The 15,318-nt window shown below is 39.1% G+C and overlaps 1 protein-coding gene across 3 annotated transcripts in view; it reads left to right on the top strand.

Moving 5' to 3' along the window:
• The window catches only part of SLCO5A1 (solute carrier organic anion transporter family member 5A1), a 119,743-nt gene that overhangs the window by 69,779 nt on the left and 34,646 nt on the right, over positions 1-15,318 (top strand). For 2 of the 3 annotated variants that reach the window (XM_045861153.1, XM_045861151.1), the window contains one exon: positions 2,996-3,160. The exons of the other annotated variant lie outside the window; for it this stretch is intronic. In XM_045861153.1, coding sequence (XP_045717109.1) covers positions 2,996-3,160 — 165 coding nt within the window. The remainder of the gene's footprint in view (positions 1-2,995; positions 3,161-15,318) is intronic. 3 annotated transcript variants of the gene reach the window in all.

The raw sequence follows: 15,318 nt of genomic DNA, 5'->3' as shown, positions 1-15,318 counted from the left end.
GAAATTCTGGTGAATTTGCAAATGCTGGATCTGTGAATAATAAGGATTGACTGTATCTTGTTCCTATTGTACTTCCACTTGCCGTTTTTAGCATTAATTGAGAACGAATTGTTCCACATTTGGCCACTGGGAATCCTTCATGCTGTCTTTCTGACATGTCCCCATCATTCTTTGAGTACTTCTTTACTTTTTTGCTCAGCAAGACTTTCCAGGCTCATCTTGTATTTTCTCTGCCCCAGCTCTGAAGTTAGCCAGTTCTCCAAGGCGCTCTGGTTCTCGAGAAACCAAGAACTGGGTGTGAGGTGGGCTCGTTGCTACCAGGCTCATTATTTCTAAGCTCTGCCAGTAGACAGAGTTAGTAGATGCATATACAGTGTGGGGCAAAAGTAGGTTTATAGTTGTTCATATGAAATGATACAATAATTAATAAACAATGCAAGAATAAACTAGTTTACACACTCACCTAGTTTTGCCCCGCACATAGACACAAAGTCTATCATCTATCATTGATTATCATCTTATCTATCTATCTATCTATCTATCTATCTATCTGTCTATCTATCATCTATCTATATATCCATCTATCTATCATCTGGTGAATCCATGCCAATACCTGCAGTTTTAATCTTATATCTAACTGTTCCCTTTCAATATTTATAACTCCCTTTTCTGGCAGTTAAAAAACCATCTCCCATTATTTCAACATCTGCATTTACTAGCTTACTACCCCTACACGGAAACAAACCTCCAGTCCTCCCAGCCAAAGACATGTCCCCGGACACCTGGCCCCCACTCCTGCAGGGCATGTGGGCTAAAAGGTAGCCCCACAAAGGGGAAGGAAGAAGGTGGAAGAAAAACAGATAACTTAAAAGTTGTTGAAAGTCTGAACTTTTGCTAAATTCTTCTTAAATAACAGCAAGTTTTTTTAAATGAAAGAAGAGAGAAACATCACATGTATTTTTAGTTACCTTTGAAATTACAAGGTTATTTTACCATACCAAATGAGTATAAAAGAAAAACCAGTTTATATAAATGGTATCTTTTAAAATATTCATGTGATATATATGTTATCTTCTTGGATTAAAATAATTTATATTTTTCCAGATGTTTCGGATTCAAGCTAGTGTTTAACAATGAAACTTAGTATAATGACTGAATCTCTAAATGTTAATATGAAATCTTAACTTTCTAATTTTTAAAATTTTAGATATGGCATTTTGATTTGCAGTGCTTATAAGAGGAAATTGGGTAATTTTATGTACTTTGATTATATTTTTTTCTGTTGTGTTTTTTACATTAAAAGTTGTTTGCATCTTAATTTTTCTTTTAAATGTTCATTTAACTTTAAATAATTAAATTAAGTTATAGAACATGAAAATTAATTTACATTTAAAGAGGATAATAGTGAATAGTTTTGCCTTCCTAAGTTTTAAATTCCTGTGAATAAGCTATAAATTATACCTTTAACAACTGTTGTTTAATTTTATGAAATGATTTTATTATGTTATAACAACAAAACTGTTCTGATAACTGAGATGACTGTACATGTCAAAAGTAATGCAGCTTACCTTTGTCATGAAGGTAGGTAAAGGTAATGCGAATGTAAGTTAGATCACATTATAAACATGCAAAAAATACAAAACTATACACACAAGAATTTCCTTTTATTCCTCTTTACCAATCTTACTTCCATGCAACAGAATTTTTTGGTGCTATATGAGTTAAAAGGTATACATTTGACTATATATAAATACATTTTTGGTTTGTTTGATTTTTACTTAAATATTATATATATGTGATATATGTTATATAAAGGTGCATAATATATATTTATACACACATAAATATATTTCTGCAGCATCTGGCTTTATTAATAAATAAAAATATTTCTTGGAGTTTCTTTTACGCTAGTACATACAACTTATTTCATTTTTTTTTTTTGTTCTCACCCGGGAACATACTCATTGATTTTAGAGAGGGGGAAGGGAGGGAGAGAGAGGGGGAGAGAAACATTGACATCAGAGAGAGACATCAGTCTGTTGTCTCTTGTACACACCCCAGCCAGAAACCAAACCCACAGCCTAGGCATCAAACCCCTGACTTTTTGGTTTATGGATGATGCTCCAACCAACTGAGCCACACCAGCCAGGGCTTATTTCAGTTTTAATTACTGCATAATATTGTATTATATGACTGTGCCATAATTTAAACACTTCCCATCAATGGGCATTTAGGTATTCCCCCCCTCCCTAATTTTGCTGTTATAATCAATGCTGACATGAATATACTTGTACATACATCTTGAACCACATATATGGCAAGTTCTGTGAAATAAATGCCCCCACTCAAGGAATGGACTGCTCTCTTCCTTGAGAGGAACTGGACAAGTGCTGAACCCCCACCTCTGGGCTGTCCTTCTCCTTTGGAGGTCATTTCACTTTGTCCCAAAGTCCCTGGGAATGTCTGACCTGGTGGCTTCATACCATGTGCTTTTTTAGCTATATCATCTCCTGAGGCTGAAAGATTGATGTCCAATCACATGCCAGCTCCTCTGTTGTGGGTGTTGGGGAGATGGCAACCCAGAAGTCAAAGTGTAGGATTTTATTGCAGGTCCTTTATACATTTAGTAGATTTTGGAATCTTAAAGAATAATATCATTTTAATAAATAAAAATGCAAATAATTTATTTTAAATAGTTTTTGAAATGGGAGTCATAGGTTGGATACTTCTTGTAAGGATATTTGTGTATGGGTATGTTTTAAAAATACTTTATTAAATTACTTTACCCTACTTGAAAATTAACCCTTCCACAAATCTATTTAATAAAGGGGATAATTTCTAATTGGTCATCAGGTTTTTCTACTTTTATTCTTTATTCAATAACCTCAAATATTGCTGAATGGCTATTTCCAGTTCATTTCAAAAACAATTCAGTTTTATTTTATTTTCCATCCCTGGTTTATAACATTCATTTGTCATTTTTGTCATTTTGTAGACCTACCAAGAGCAGCTGTCAGGATCTTAAGCAACATGACATTCCTTTTTGTGAGTTTGTCATACACAGCTGAGAGTGCCATTGTCACTGCTTTCATTACCTTCATTCCCAAGTTCATCGAGTCACAGTTTGGTATCCCGGCTTCCAATGCCAGCATCTACACTGGTAAGGCACCGCCGTCAGAGCGTCTTCAAAACATGATCGGTTTTTACCACGAAACTAAAACACAGTGAGCGGAGAGAGCTCACTTTGTTCATTCTAACATCAAAGGGTGAAATACGTCCATTAACAGCTCCCTTCCCCGCCCCCAGACTTCAGGAGGAGAAAGTCTTTGAGTGTTTTCTCTTTGATTCAGATTGTATTGCTGTGTGACTACTTTCCCAACAGTGTTTTGGAAAGGGAGAACTCGGCATATTTGTGTTTTTATGGGTTGGAGTTAAAGGAATGAAATAGGCAATGGTGTTTCAATGTAAATCCGAATAAATCCTTTTAGAGGTTAGCACAAGGCTTACAGTTTTAGGTTTTTGAACATTGATAATTTGAAATGTAGATCAGTTCTGTGGTATCAGGATCTTCCTTTCCTAAATGTGAGTGGATTTTAATCGAATTACTGCAGATGCTTGAATTTAGAAAGGAAATCTATTATTTTTATAAATTTTGCCTTAGAAATTATTTCATGTCTGGGGAAACTGATTTTTAGAAGACTCTGATACACGTACCTTAGTGCTTAAATCTCTTCATAGTAAATTGGGTGCTCAGAAATGTGGGAACATTAATTTTCAAATATTAGGGGAATTTTCAGTGTATTATATTGTTGCTGGTAGAAGTGGGGCTCTTTCAAAGGATCCAGAGAAAAACATTTCACCCACCCTATGCACGGGAGATTGTAGTATGGCAAGATTTCTTCAGGTGGAAGTAGAAGAATGCCCCGGTGTCCAATCTCCATCCATCCTGCCGTGGATGAAGGTCCACCTATGTCTTTAGCAAGGTCAAAACAAAGGCCCGTTTCCAGAGTGTCTGTGCCACGTTAACGCTTAGTCCAGTCTTAGTCCTTCTCGTCTTCTGGCTGACTTAGCTTGTGTTCCTGGCCGCAGTCTGCTGCTGTGCTGCCACATCCAGGCTCCTGCCTAGAGCCTGTGTTTGAAGCCTACATGACTGCCAGCCACACAGCTGCTAGGGCCACATGGTTATGAAGAGAAGCGCATGGGGCGAGCATGGGTCAGGGAGGGGAAGAGAGAGAGAGAGAGAGACAGAGAGAGAGACAGAGAGAGAGCATGAGCGAGTGTAGACTCTTTTTTGTTCCTTGGAATTATATTATCTTGGGCTTGGGGAGGACCAGGAGCTTTTTCAAAATAACTTTCCAAGCTTTAGTGGGCTTCTGATGGACCCACTGCCTAGCCAATTGATCCCTTTCTCAGGTTAGACTGACAAACAGGCTTCTATGGTCGAGCACCTCCCCCTGCACCATTTTGACTTCTGTTCCACATGAGCTTACCTTCCCCTGCTCGCTGCAACAAGCTGGTACCAGATAGGGGGATGGAGAGGTGTTAATTCACGTAGGGCACCACTGTGATCCTCTGGAGTGTGTGAGGTTGTATCTTCCTGGCTAAGCAAACAGGCTCATGCTCCCCAGCCCATTAAGTTCAACAATGTCCGATTCCCTTGCTTCCTATTTTATTACAATTAACTACCAACTGTAACAGTATCATATGGTATTCTGGATATTTCCTTAGTGGTTTCAAAGATGGCCAGTGGTTGTATCTACCTAAGGCTCAATACATTAGACACATTTATTTAAACAGTTAAGTGGGGAATTACGATAACTTTTTCTAGTGGCTTTTGTCCTCACTCTCCTCCATGTCTATATCCAGACCCAGTAAGCATTATTATCTGAAAATTAACAGGCAAAATTATATTATAATAGAAAGAAAATGTTGACTCAAAATATTTGGGTAATCACTTTGTTCTGTCTTTCACTTTGCACATAAAAATATACATAATTGGGCTGTGGATCCATGATAGGAAATTTATTTTTTGTAAAGAGTGTACTGCTGTGGACCACTGTACTAACTGTGACATAAATATGTTTTTTTTTTCTCTTGTGTTTTTAAAAAATGTTTTCCGTATATTAAGGTAAAGTTGACAGGTTACAGTTTGGTTGTCAGAAAATCTTAACCTCCCATTTCTGGTTTAGTTTTTACACTAACCTTTTGCTGAGCAACAATCTTTAGGTAGGGAAACCAAGAGTTGGCTTATAGCTAGATTTGAGGCCACATAGCTGTTATATGTAGTTTCAAATATTTCCCAAATGTAAGAGTGTTACTGGAAGGAAGGTTTATAGCCAAACAAATGTGAAACGTGCTGAGTTAAAGTATTAGAGAGTTCTTTGCTGCAGGACTTAGGCCCTTTAATATGCTAATGTGCACTGTGACACTCCCAGAGGAAGATTCAGAGTACAGTCTTCCCCAAATTTATTTGACCACAGAATCCAATTTTTTAAGAGGCATCTTTGTCACGAACAGTGCTCCTCAGGATACACATCTGGGAACATTGCTATTCCACCCTGTGTGTCCTGCTCCCAATCAACCAAAGGGCAGTGCTGTCGAAGCTTCCAACTCCCCTCTGGACATGCCATTTGGCTCTGTTGAGGCGGTGGTACAGTGCCACTTGCGGTAGGGGTCCATGCACAATGAACACATACAGATCAGGACGTCTCGTCTCTTAATTGCTGCAGAGGTGGGGGCTTGATAGACAGCTCCTTGCACAAAAATGGAGAAAAGGGTTCAGCTGGACTTGGGATGTTTGGCTGCAGAATTCCACACAGTGGGGTCAAGACAGTGGTCACTGAGTGTGGCCCGTTGGGTGGGGAGGGTGCAGGAATTCGCTCTTCTGTGCTCCGATATCAGGAGTACAGGAACAGTGTCACTAAGTGCCAGTCCCCTTCTGGTTTTGTCACTGGTATTTTTTGGGGAATCCTTGCCAGTGTAATTTATACAATGTTTTGATAGTCTCCTGTGTTTGGAAAAATCCTTTTATTCCCAGCACACATACTTTTTCCCTACTCTCCAGATAGATAATAAATAATAAGGGTCAAGAGATATCTAGACTGATTAGGAATAGACGGTGGCCTGTCATGGTAAGAGTAAACAAAGACGGTGATTCGTTTGAAAACTCAGCTTGATTGTTTGAATTTTTATCATCAATTTGTTTACTCTCTGAGCAGAGATTTATATTTTTAAGGACAAGTTTAATTTAGTTTAGTTTAGTTTAATTTAATTTAATCATTTGTTCTCTGAATCCTTGTCTACACATATAACACAAAAAATTAATGAATGTATTTGAAGAATTTAAAGTTTTAACATTTTTCTTCAATTTCATTGATTATGCCCATTTATTTTCAGTTTTAATTTCTCATCTGGCACTTTTCAAGCTAAAGTTCGTTTTTCATTTAAAAAATTTTATAGGATAAATACCTTGATCCTCCGTAGCAATTTGCCTGTGTTGGGTTACATGGTAGAAATGAAACTCTGTACATGGTTCAGAAGATGGGCCTTTGCTCACCTCTCTTATATAGTCACTGAACACCAGGTCTGTGCACAGAGCTGTGTGTGTGTGTGTGTGTGTGTGTGTGTGTAAAGTCTCAAACCAGGAGGGTGAGTTGCTTACAGATCTGAGAGGAGAGGGAAAGCTTACTAAATAAGTTTAGAGAAAGCTCTTTTAATGATTTGATAGAAGATTTGGGTTGCAGAGATTATTTTGATGGGTGAAGTGGTATGTTTGAGTTATGTTTCATGGAGGAAATGCTTTTCACCAAGGTTTTAATGAAAAGTAGAATTTGACCATTTGGATTTTGGGGGAAAGGTGTTCATTCCCTATTTCCCTACAGAGGACCGGCTAGAGCAAAGGCAGGGAGCAAGGAAGAACAAGGTGTGTTTGGCCCCCCACCCCGAACAAAGAGCAGTTTGCTCCTTAGGAGAGAAACAGGGAGGGTTCTAAAGGCAAGCAGGTGGGGGGAACCTGTGGAAGGGGGAATGCTGTCTGGTGCTGGGGTGAGAAATCTGCTCAGGGACCTTCAGTGCCACTGGGTTTATATTGTCATTGCTTTGGGAGCACCTGTGCCCTGGGGGAGGTGGTGATACCAGGGTTTGATGAGGGCATCATTGAAGCGCCTTAGTCAACCCCACTTGTTTTATCTCTGCAATAGTGGGTCTGTGTTCAAGTTACACTCTTCCCTTTGTGGTTCTTCTGTGAAATCAGTTAGGGTCACATGTATGGGTTGAAATGAAGTATTATGAAGCTGGGATTTGGAAAAGCTTAACGTAATGGGCAGAGCCCTGCAGGAGGAGGTGGACGGAGCCACCTTGAGCCCTGCCGCTGCTGGATCCTAGCTGTATGACCCTGGGCAGGTCACTTAACTGCCTCGGTTCAGCTGAAATGGAAGTTTATCTGTGTGATGAGGACAGAGGCTCGCCTGTCCTGTGGCAGTGTGGTTGTGAGGGTCAGGTGACCCAGTGAAGAGTCAAACAGGTCCAACAATATACATTACAAAATATAACAATCGTATATTATAGGAAAGAAAATTACTATCGATGATGATGATGATAACACCTTACATTTGAAATCATGCAGCTTGAACAGGTCAGAGAATAAAACCTCTGTAATAATGATGATAATGGACTGCTGACATTTATTGAGTGCTTACTAAGCAGAAGACAATATCTAAGCATTTTTATGTGAATAACATTTACTTTAGGTAACTAATGTCTGTGCAGTAGGTATTATTGATTATGCCTGTTTTCCAGATGAGGAAACAGAGGTCTAGGGAGGTTTAGTAACTTGCTTAAATGCATGCAAACAGTGAGAGCCTGAGGCTGAAGTTTGTACTCAGTGGAGGGTGTATCTCCATATGTGATTTTTTACTATTATATTGTGTGAAATAATATAATAGACATGCTATCGTCATCATTTATAGTCAGTTTTTATTTATATTTTACTATTCTCAGGAAAATAATATTCTAGGATTCAACTTCCACCCACTCCGCAGCAGCCTGGGGGCGTGGCCACAAAATCTGTTTCCAGAGCACACGGTCTTTGAGCCTCACCATTGCTTTCCAGGAATCCTGTCCTTTGATGTGCAGAAGTAGGCAGCTAGACACTAACTTCTCTTTACAAGAGCAATGGCCTTGGAAAACTGTTTTGTTTTCCCTTGGAGTATAACCAAGATATATATTTATGTGGTAAGGGGATTAGGTTGAAGTGTGATTTTTTAAAAATCAAGTTATCGTTAATGGTTGTCTAATTAACCAAATGTTTGCCATTCATCTTCAGCCACTGACTTGGGGTCTGGTCGTGAGATCCACAGCAGTGCCACTGAGCTCAAACTGCCACCTCTGGGGGTCCCGGCATCTCTAGACACAAGAGAGGCACGCACCTGCTTCGAGTGTTTCACCCTTCTGAGGGCCGTGACAGCTTCTCTGTACCAGATCTTTAATTTTAGAGTAGTCTTAAAAATCCACTTTTGTACTAATTTTATAAATGTACAGTATACACAGATTTTTAAATATTGAAACTAAACTTTTAAATGCAAACAGACCACCTTAGGTATGGATGTACTTAGCATCGCTGCCTGTTTGCAAGGCCAGGTGGTGACATTGAACTCTGAGACCAGTGCACAAGCAAACACAGTGTTCTCTTGGAGAGAAGGGGAGGTCCCTGCCAAGGGCAGCCGCTAGAGTCTCGTCACTGCTTGACTTTTAAACAATCTTGCGATGACTAGAGGTTATTAGGAACTAAGAGTGACAATTACAGGCTCTTTGTCTTTTGGGAAGAGAGGTATTTATCACATTAAATTATATTTGCTTTTCTTCAATGCTAATGAAAACTGTTGTAGGAGGTTATAGAGGACCGTAAGTCAAGATACTCCGACTCTCTGTATTTGTTCCTTAGCCAGTTAATTTAGGACATGTTTGAGTGCCTACCATGTGGCAAGTTCATAGCTGGGGCACTAATGGTGGCAGTGAAGCAGGGCTCAATCACTTAGGAAGAGTCCGGGGTCCAAAATGGTGGTGAGTACAAAGGCACCAGTGACAGTGGCACTGAAGCGGGAGCCGGTCCTGCAGCCACGGGCGTCTCTGAAGGAGGTGGCAGGACCACGTTCTCTCTCTCCAGGCTCACCTCCCAGTGCTTGGAGCCCCCAAGAACCAGACTTCAAAATGGAGGCTTGGCTGGAGTTTTTAATGTTTTTAAAATACTTTAAATTTTTTAGGATATTTTTACATTTAAAAAATATTTTACTGGTCACATAGGTTCCTGCTCTACAACCAGTCCCCACATCCGAGCTCCCCAGGGAGTTTCAGCAAGACCAGGTGCAAACAGTCAGGGTCACTGTCATCAATAAACAACGATACACGCTGGTACCCATCATGCCCAGACACCTCGGATCTCGTTAGAGAGCAGCGCCGTCGATCAACACGTTTCCCACTGTGACTGGGGGGTCAGCACCCGGCACACACAGTGGGCAGCTCAGGGTGACTGGGGTCCCCTGAAGTTACCTCGGGGGAGGTGGCCAGCAGTTCTGCCCTCAGGCCACTAATGCAGCTGTGACTTCAGGCTTGTTGGTTTTTCTCTCTAGGTCTGTTTTCTTATCTAGGAAACAGTAATTTGGACTGGAATCAACTCTCTGATTTTTTCCTGCTCTAAAATCTTAGATTAAGTAGTTTTTCCAAGGCTGCATGTACCAGAGAAACTTTTTACAGTCCCCATAGAGTTATATTATTTTCTTACAAGAGGACTAGTTACGCCCTTTGTGGCAGTATTTTTAATAACGTGTCATCACACCCTTTAGCCATGTCTGGCATTAGCGTTACCTGTTCTTTGCCATGGGCAGGCCTGATGGAGTCCACAGACCTCTTTGAACTTGAGAACTGTCACTTCCCTAAATGTGTGATTTTTGCCAAGTTGCTTAACCGCTCTTTCTCAGTTTCTCACTTGTAAAATGGGAGTGATCTCAGGGCTACTGAAAAAAATTAAGTGAGATAATTTTCTCTTACAGCATTTGGCATATAGTAAATATACCAAATAAAAATTGGTCTCCCCATTTATGTTGTGAGACTGTGTTAATGGTCATGTGTTAATCACCATTAAAAACTTTCATTGAGTTTTCTGAATTAAAACAAACTTCTATTAGTCTAATTTAGAGTGATAATTTGAAGGCATTTTGTTAAAAGCCACCTGGTAAGAGAAGTGATATTTTCAAATGAAATGGTAAGTTGGGGTTATTTTAGTCTGGATCATAGCAATAAAGCAGCAGAAACCTTTTGGGCAGGAGGCGGCTGGGGGATGATGGGGAGGAGTGTCTGCATTGCTGTATTGCTGTGCTTCATGACTCTCTCTCTCTCTCTCTCTCTTTTAATTGCCCTAAATCAATTTGCCTAATGACCAGACTCCTTTTTGCCCAGTTATCCAAATGACCATTTTTGGGAGTGATTCTTTTCCTTCATTTACCAATTTTAGAATAAAAACTTACATGGTAGCAAATTTGTATAGGGACCAATGAATTTAAACAACGTAGTCGTGAACTAACTCATGGCTGTTTGCATGTCTGATAGGCTTTAATCCACTGCAGTCATTCTTCTTTTGAACACTCCAGTTATCGGTCTTTGGCCACTGGGAGCCCCTTCCAGTCAACACCCAGATCCTTCCGCACTGCCCTAGTCTTTGTGGTTTCCAGGGTGACACAAGTGAGTCATTTGTTGCTTGTTTCCTGCCCCAGGTTTGGGGTCGGTCATGTTTCTCCAGAAGCCTGGTTCCTTTTAGCGGAAATGGTGTTTGGAGATCACCATCCAGATACTAGGGGTCTCCTTGCTATGGGGTCATCATTGTTTCTAGGACTTTTGTTCCTGAAAAGAGAAAAACAAATCTTGAGGTTACACTGATATTTCTGCTTCAAATTTAAGATGACAAGTTATTACTTCTTTGATATTTATTACATCCCTTTGCTCCAATACTGAAAATCTTTTTTTCTAATGACTTTAACAAAATCACTTTATAAGTGTGTATGTATGTGTATAAGAGTGTCAGATCAACTATCAGTATTATTACTATGAAATATGAAATGCAGTTTTGCACTTGTTTGTGGTTCTTTTTCTCCAAAGGCTATCTTTTATGGATATGCAAAATACTGTGACCTAAACTTATTTGAAATAATCCTTTGTTCAGGTTATGCCCACAACCTGATATGATGTGGAGTTTATTTGCTTTAATTTATTTTCAGTTTTTAGGAATTGATTTTTATATATTTTTAATAGTTTACTTTTTATTTTTTCCCATTACCATGTGTCCCCCTTGTACCCTCTCCCATCCCCACCCATCTCCCTCCCTCTACAGTCACCACACTGCTGTCTATACCCATGAGCTCTTCTTTTTTGCTTAGTCCTTCCACCCCTCAACAACACCCCCGCCCAGGCAGAGCTGTCAGCCTACTCTCTATCTATGAGTCTGTCTCTACTTTGCCTGTTAGTTTAGTTTGTGGAATCAATAGATTCCACATATGAGTGAAATCATGCAACATTTGTCTCTCTGTGACTGGCTTATTTCACTTAGCATAATGTTCTCCAGGTCCATCCATGCTGTTGCAAAGGGTACAATTTCCTTCTTTTTTACAGTGGAGTAGTATTCCATTGTGTAAATGTCCCGCAGCTTGTTTTATCCACTCACTTACTGAGGGACACTTGGGCTACTTCCAGATCTTGGCTATTGTAAATAACGCTGCAGTGAACATAAGGGTGCATATATTTTTTGAATTACTGTTTCTGGTTTCTTTATATACATTTTAATATTTTTAAGTTAATTTGTTTTTTAAATTCTGTAAGACATTTGTATGACTTGAGAGGCAAAACCATAAAACCAAGGACATTCAGAGAGACCGTGCTTCTATTCCATGTTCCTCCAGTTCTCTCTCCTTATTTTTTAAAAAAAATATTTTATTTACTTATTTTTTAGAGAGGGGGAGGAAGGGAGAAAGAGAGGGAGAGAAACATCAATGTGTGGTTGCTTTTTGCACATCCCCTACTGGGCACCTGGCCGGAAACCCAGGCATGTGCCCTGACTGGGAATCCAACCAGTGACCCTTTGATTCGTAGGCTGGCACTTGACCACTGAGCCACACCAGCCAGGTTTCTCCTTCTTTAGGTAGCACTTTATTAGTTTATTCCTCTTTTATTTCTTTTTGATTATGTAAAGGGCTGAGGGGTTATTTCCTCTGAACTGAAGGAGGCTTGGAGATTTAATATAAATGATAAAGGTGCAATTGCTTTAAGAGTAACACGTAATACGTGTAACTGATTTCAGCTGAATCAGAGTTGAGCTAGGGTTAACTGCTTCTCTGATTTATGTATTCTTTACTCACTTTTCAACCTCAAATATGTCTATTCTTCACAACTCTTGTGCAGGGGAAGGAGACATTTTAAGTGTTATAATTTCATATGTTTAAAAAATATATGTGCAGTGAAATGTCAGTTGACCAAATCTCTCAATTAAATGAAATGGAAATATGTTTGCTTCATCTTTGATGATCAACAGCACAGCCCTTATATTTGGGATTTGTTTTGTATAAGCACACATGTGCACAGGCATTCACCCAGAGAAAAATAAAGTCCACCACCATTGATAAGGGATTTTTGGGCTTAGAGGACATTCAACCCAGTTTTCTCCTAATTTATGCATCTATATCCATTGCCCCTGTGATGATCATCAATGTTCAGAAATGGCCCAGAGGCTCTTGAGAACCTTAGTCATCAAAAATACTATATTGTGTTTGCAGAGCAGGATTCATTTATGTATAAAAGTTGAGCTGAGAAAGATGAGAGAGCTTTTCAAAAGGAGTAAAACCCTGCAGAAAGAATGAAGTGTCAAGAGAATAGTAAGAGCATTTCTGCTACAAAGTGCACCATGTCCTTGGTTAAATCAGCGTCCAAGAAACACCCAGTAGAGTTGATGAATGAAGGAATGTAAACATTTATCTTTCTGGCCCTCAGCCTCACCTTTGGAACGAGGGATTGGATAAATAACCTTCCACTAAAGATCAACTAACAAACACCTCAGGACCCTCCTCCCCTGAGCAACCCCAAAAGTCCTTGGATTTTTGTGAGCAGCTTCTTTTTCTAGGCGTTGTAGTCAGTCATTGTCTTACCATTTTACTTTGTATATGTGTAATACTTTTTTTCTGGCATCTTAAATTTCACACATACATTACTTCTTCTCCTTTGGTGCATGTGAAGGAATGAGGTTGACATGTCCCACTTTTTGCTTTTTTTTTTGGAGGGACTTTATCAAGGAGCAAGGTAGCTTCGTGATTAAATTTCTCCTTTGAGAATTCAGAAACTTTTCACCAAGCGTGATCCCATTTCAGTAGGTCCATACCCTACTTAAGCAAGGCGATCCCTTCCTGCTTTGCAGTGAGCCAGCATTTTATATGAGAAGCATTATGGATTTTAGAGTCAGAAGGTTTGGGTTCAAGAGCTGCCTCTCCATTTATTTGCTATGTAACCTCGGGTGAGTTAATGAATTTCTCTTGCCTTAGTTTTACCAGCTGTAAAATGGTGTGAAGTTTTAAAAAGTTAAAATTACTTATCAAGTGTCAAGAGCAACATAAAGAATTAATTAGCAATGAGAATGATCCTGGCTTTCCTCTCTATTCATTTAATATTTTGTCCTCTATCATAGGTCAGGAGAATCAGAATTATTATTGAAAGAGATGAGGGAAGCAGGAAAGTAGGGGATGGAGTATAACATTATCCCAGTTTTAGAGATAGGTAAATGAAGGTATAGACACTAGTTGAATGATCTGTTGCCTCACAAGTAGCCACGTACTGGGTCTACAGACAAACTGTTGTGACTCCCAGGGCATGCCACCATCTGTCATTTCCTCAGAGATGCTTTCTGTTAACTCATGAATATCACATCCAGAGCTAATGAGTATCCTGGCCCTTAAGTATGATCAGGATATAGTTATTACTGCACTGGCAGGAAGTACCTTACACCTTTCAACTAAATAGTGAAACATGTGCTTAGGCATTTTCAGAAGTTAGAGTAATGTCCTTTTGTAACCTGAACCATCTCCTGATGGCCCATGGAAGGCTTGCTCTGCTGCCAGGCTCAAATTCCCACTGTGGCCAGAAGGAAGAACATTTGGATTTGTTACTATTAGATCAACCAGGTTTCAGGCTAATAGTTACTTTTTTCAAGTCATTATATTGAAATTTTTCCCATATCTCCCTTTGCAATGAAGGTGAATATAACTCACATAGGTTTTCTAATTAAAGTAAATATTTAAAAACATTATAGGTGTATACTTCTTTTACCTATCTAAGGAACAACTTGTATATAATTGTTTTATATTGAGTAGTTCAATTTTATTTTGTAACATCTTCCTTAAATTTGTTCACATATCATATATATATGTAAGTAGATAGATAGATAGATAGATAGATGGATAGATATAATCCTTTTAGAAACGGAGCTGAGCTTGGTGGAATCATTCACTAACAAAGCAGAGTAGGAGTAGGACAGCTGTGTGAAAGACTGTATCTTTTGGTAAGGTTTTCCAGTGGAATATCTGTATTCATGACATTACAAGTTTTTCTTTGTTCCTATTTCAGCCTTGCTCTCAGGATTAGTTATTTATGTAATCAATGGCTTAGTAATTGTAGTTACAAGATAGAGATATTTTATATATGTATATCAGTAAACTGTTAACTTGTACTTAACAGTTTTGTTTATGTGAATAGAGTTGTTAACATGAACTTTGCTGAGCAAAGCATTCTGCACATTAATTGAAGATTTTTAGGGAGAATTTTAAAAAGTGTTTAAGAAAACAACCTTGTAAGTTGACTCAAGTATTGTGGAAGCATCAGGTGCATTGTCAGTGCTGACAGCTAATAGTAGATGTCTTATTTGTCTTCAGGTCAGACTCCTGCACTAGAAGACAGAAGGGTAGTTTTCAGGGGCTAAGTAATAATCTCTGCTTCAGCCACCTTCCAGATTCTGATTTTAGGATAACAAACAAATAAAAAGTCCAAACAATTTCTTATGATACAGGAATAATTTTGAAAATGTTAATAAACACTAAAACACATGCCAGTAAACACTACACCACAAAGTTCTTTCTTGCTCGAACAGGCTGAAACTTGAGTTGCACCTGTCAACTTGCCTTGTTATTCTGTCTGCTTCCCCAGCTCCCAGTGGTTGCTTTTGGTCCCAGCCCAGGTGTCTAAGACTTCAGCTACTCCTCTCCAGCTCTGAGTAAGAAATTACATTTTTTGGCA

This window comes from Phyllostomus hastatus, unplaced genomic scaffold (assembly GCF_019186645.2).
Source record: "Phyllostomus hastatus isolate PE091 unplaced genomic scaffold, TTU_PhHast_1.1 phas_scaffold_21, whole genome shotgun sequence".
In the NCBI taxonomy this organism is placed as follows: domain Eukaryota; kingdom Metazoa; phylum Chordata; class Mammalia; order Chiroptera; family Phyllostomidae; genus Phyllostomus; species Phyllostomus hastatus.
The sequence above is the reverse complement of the archived record's forward strand: the minus strand, read 5'-3'. Positions and strand labels throughout refer to the sequence as shown.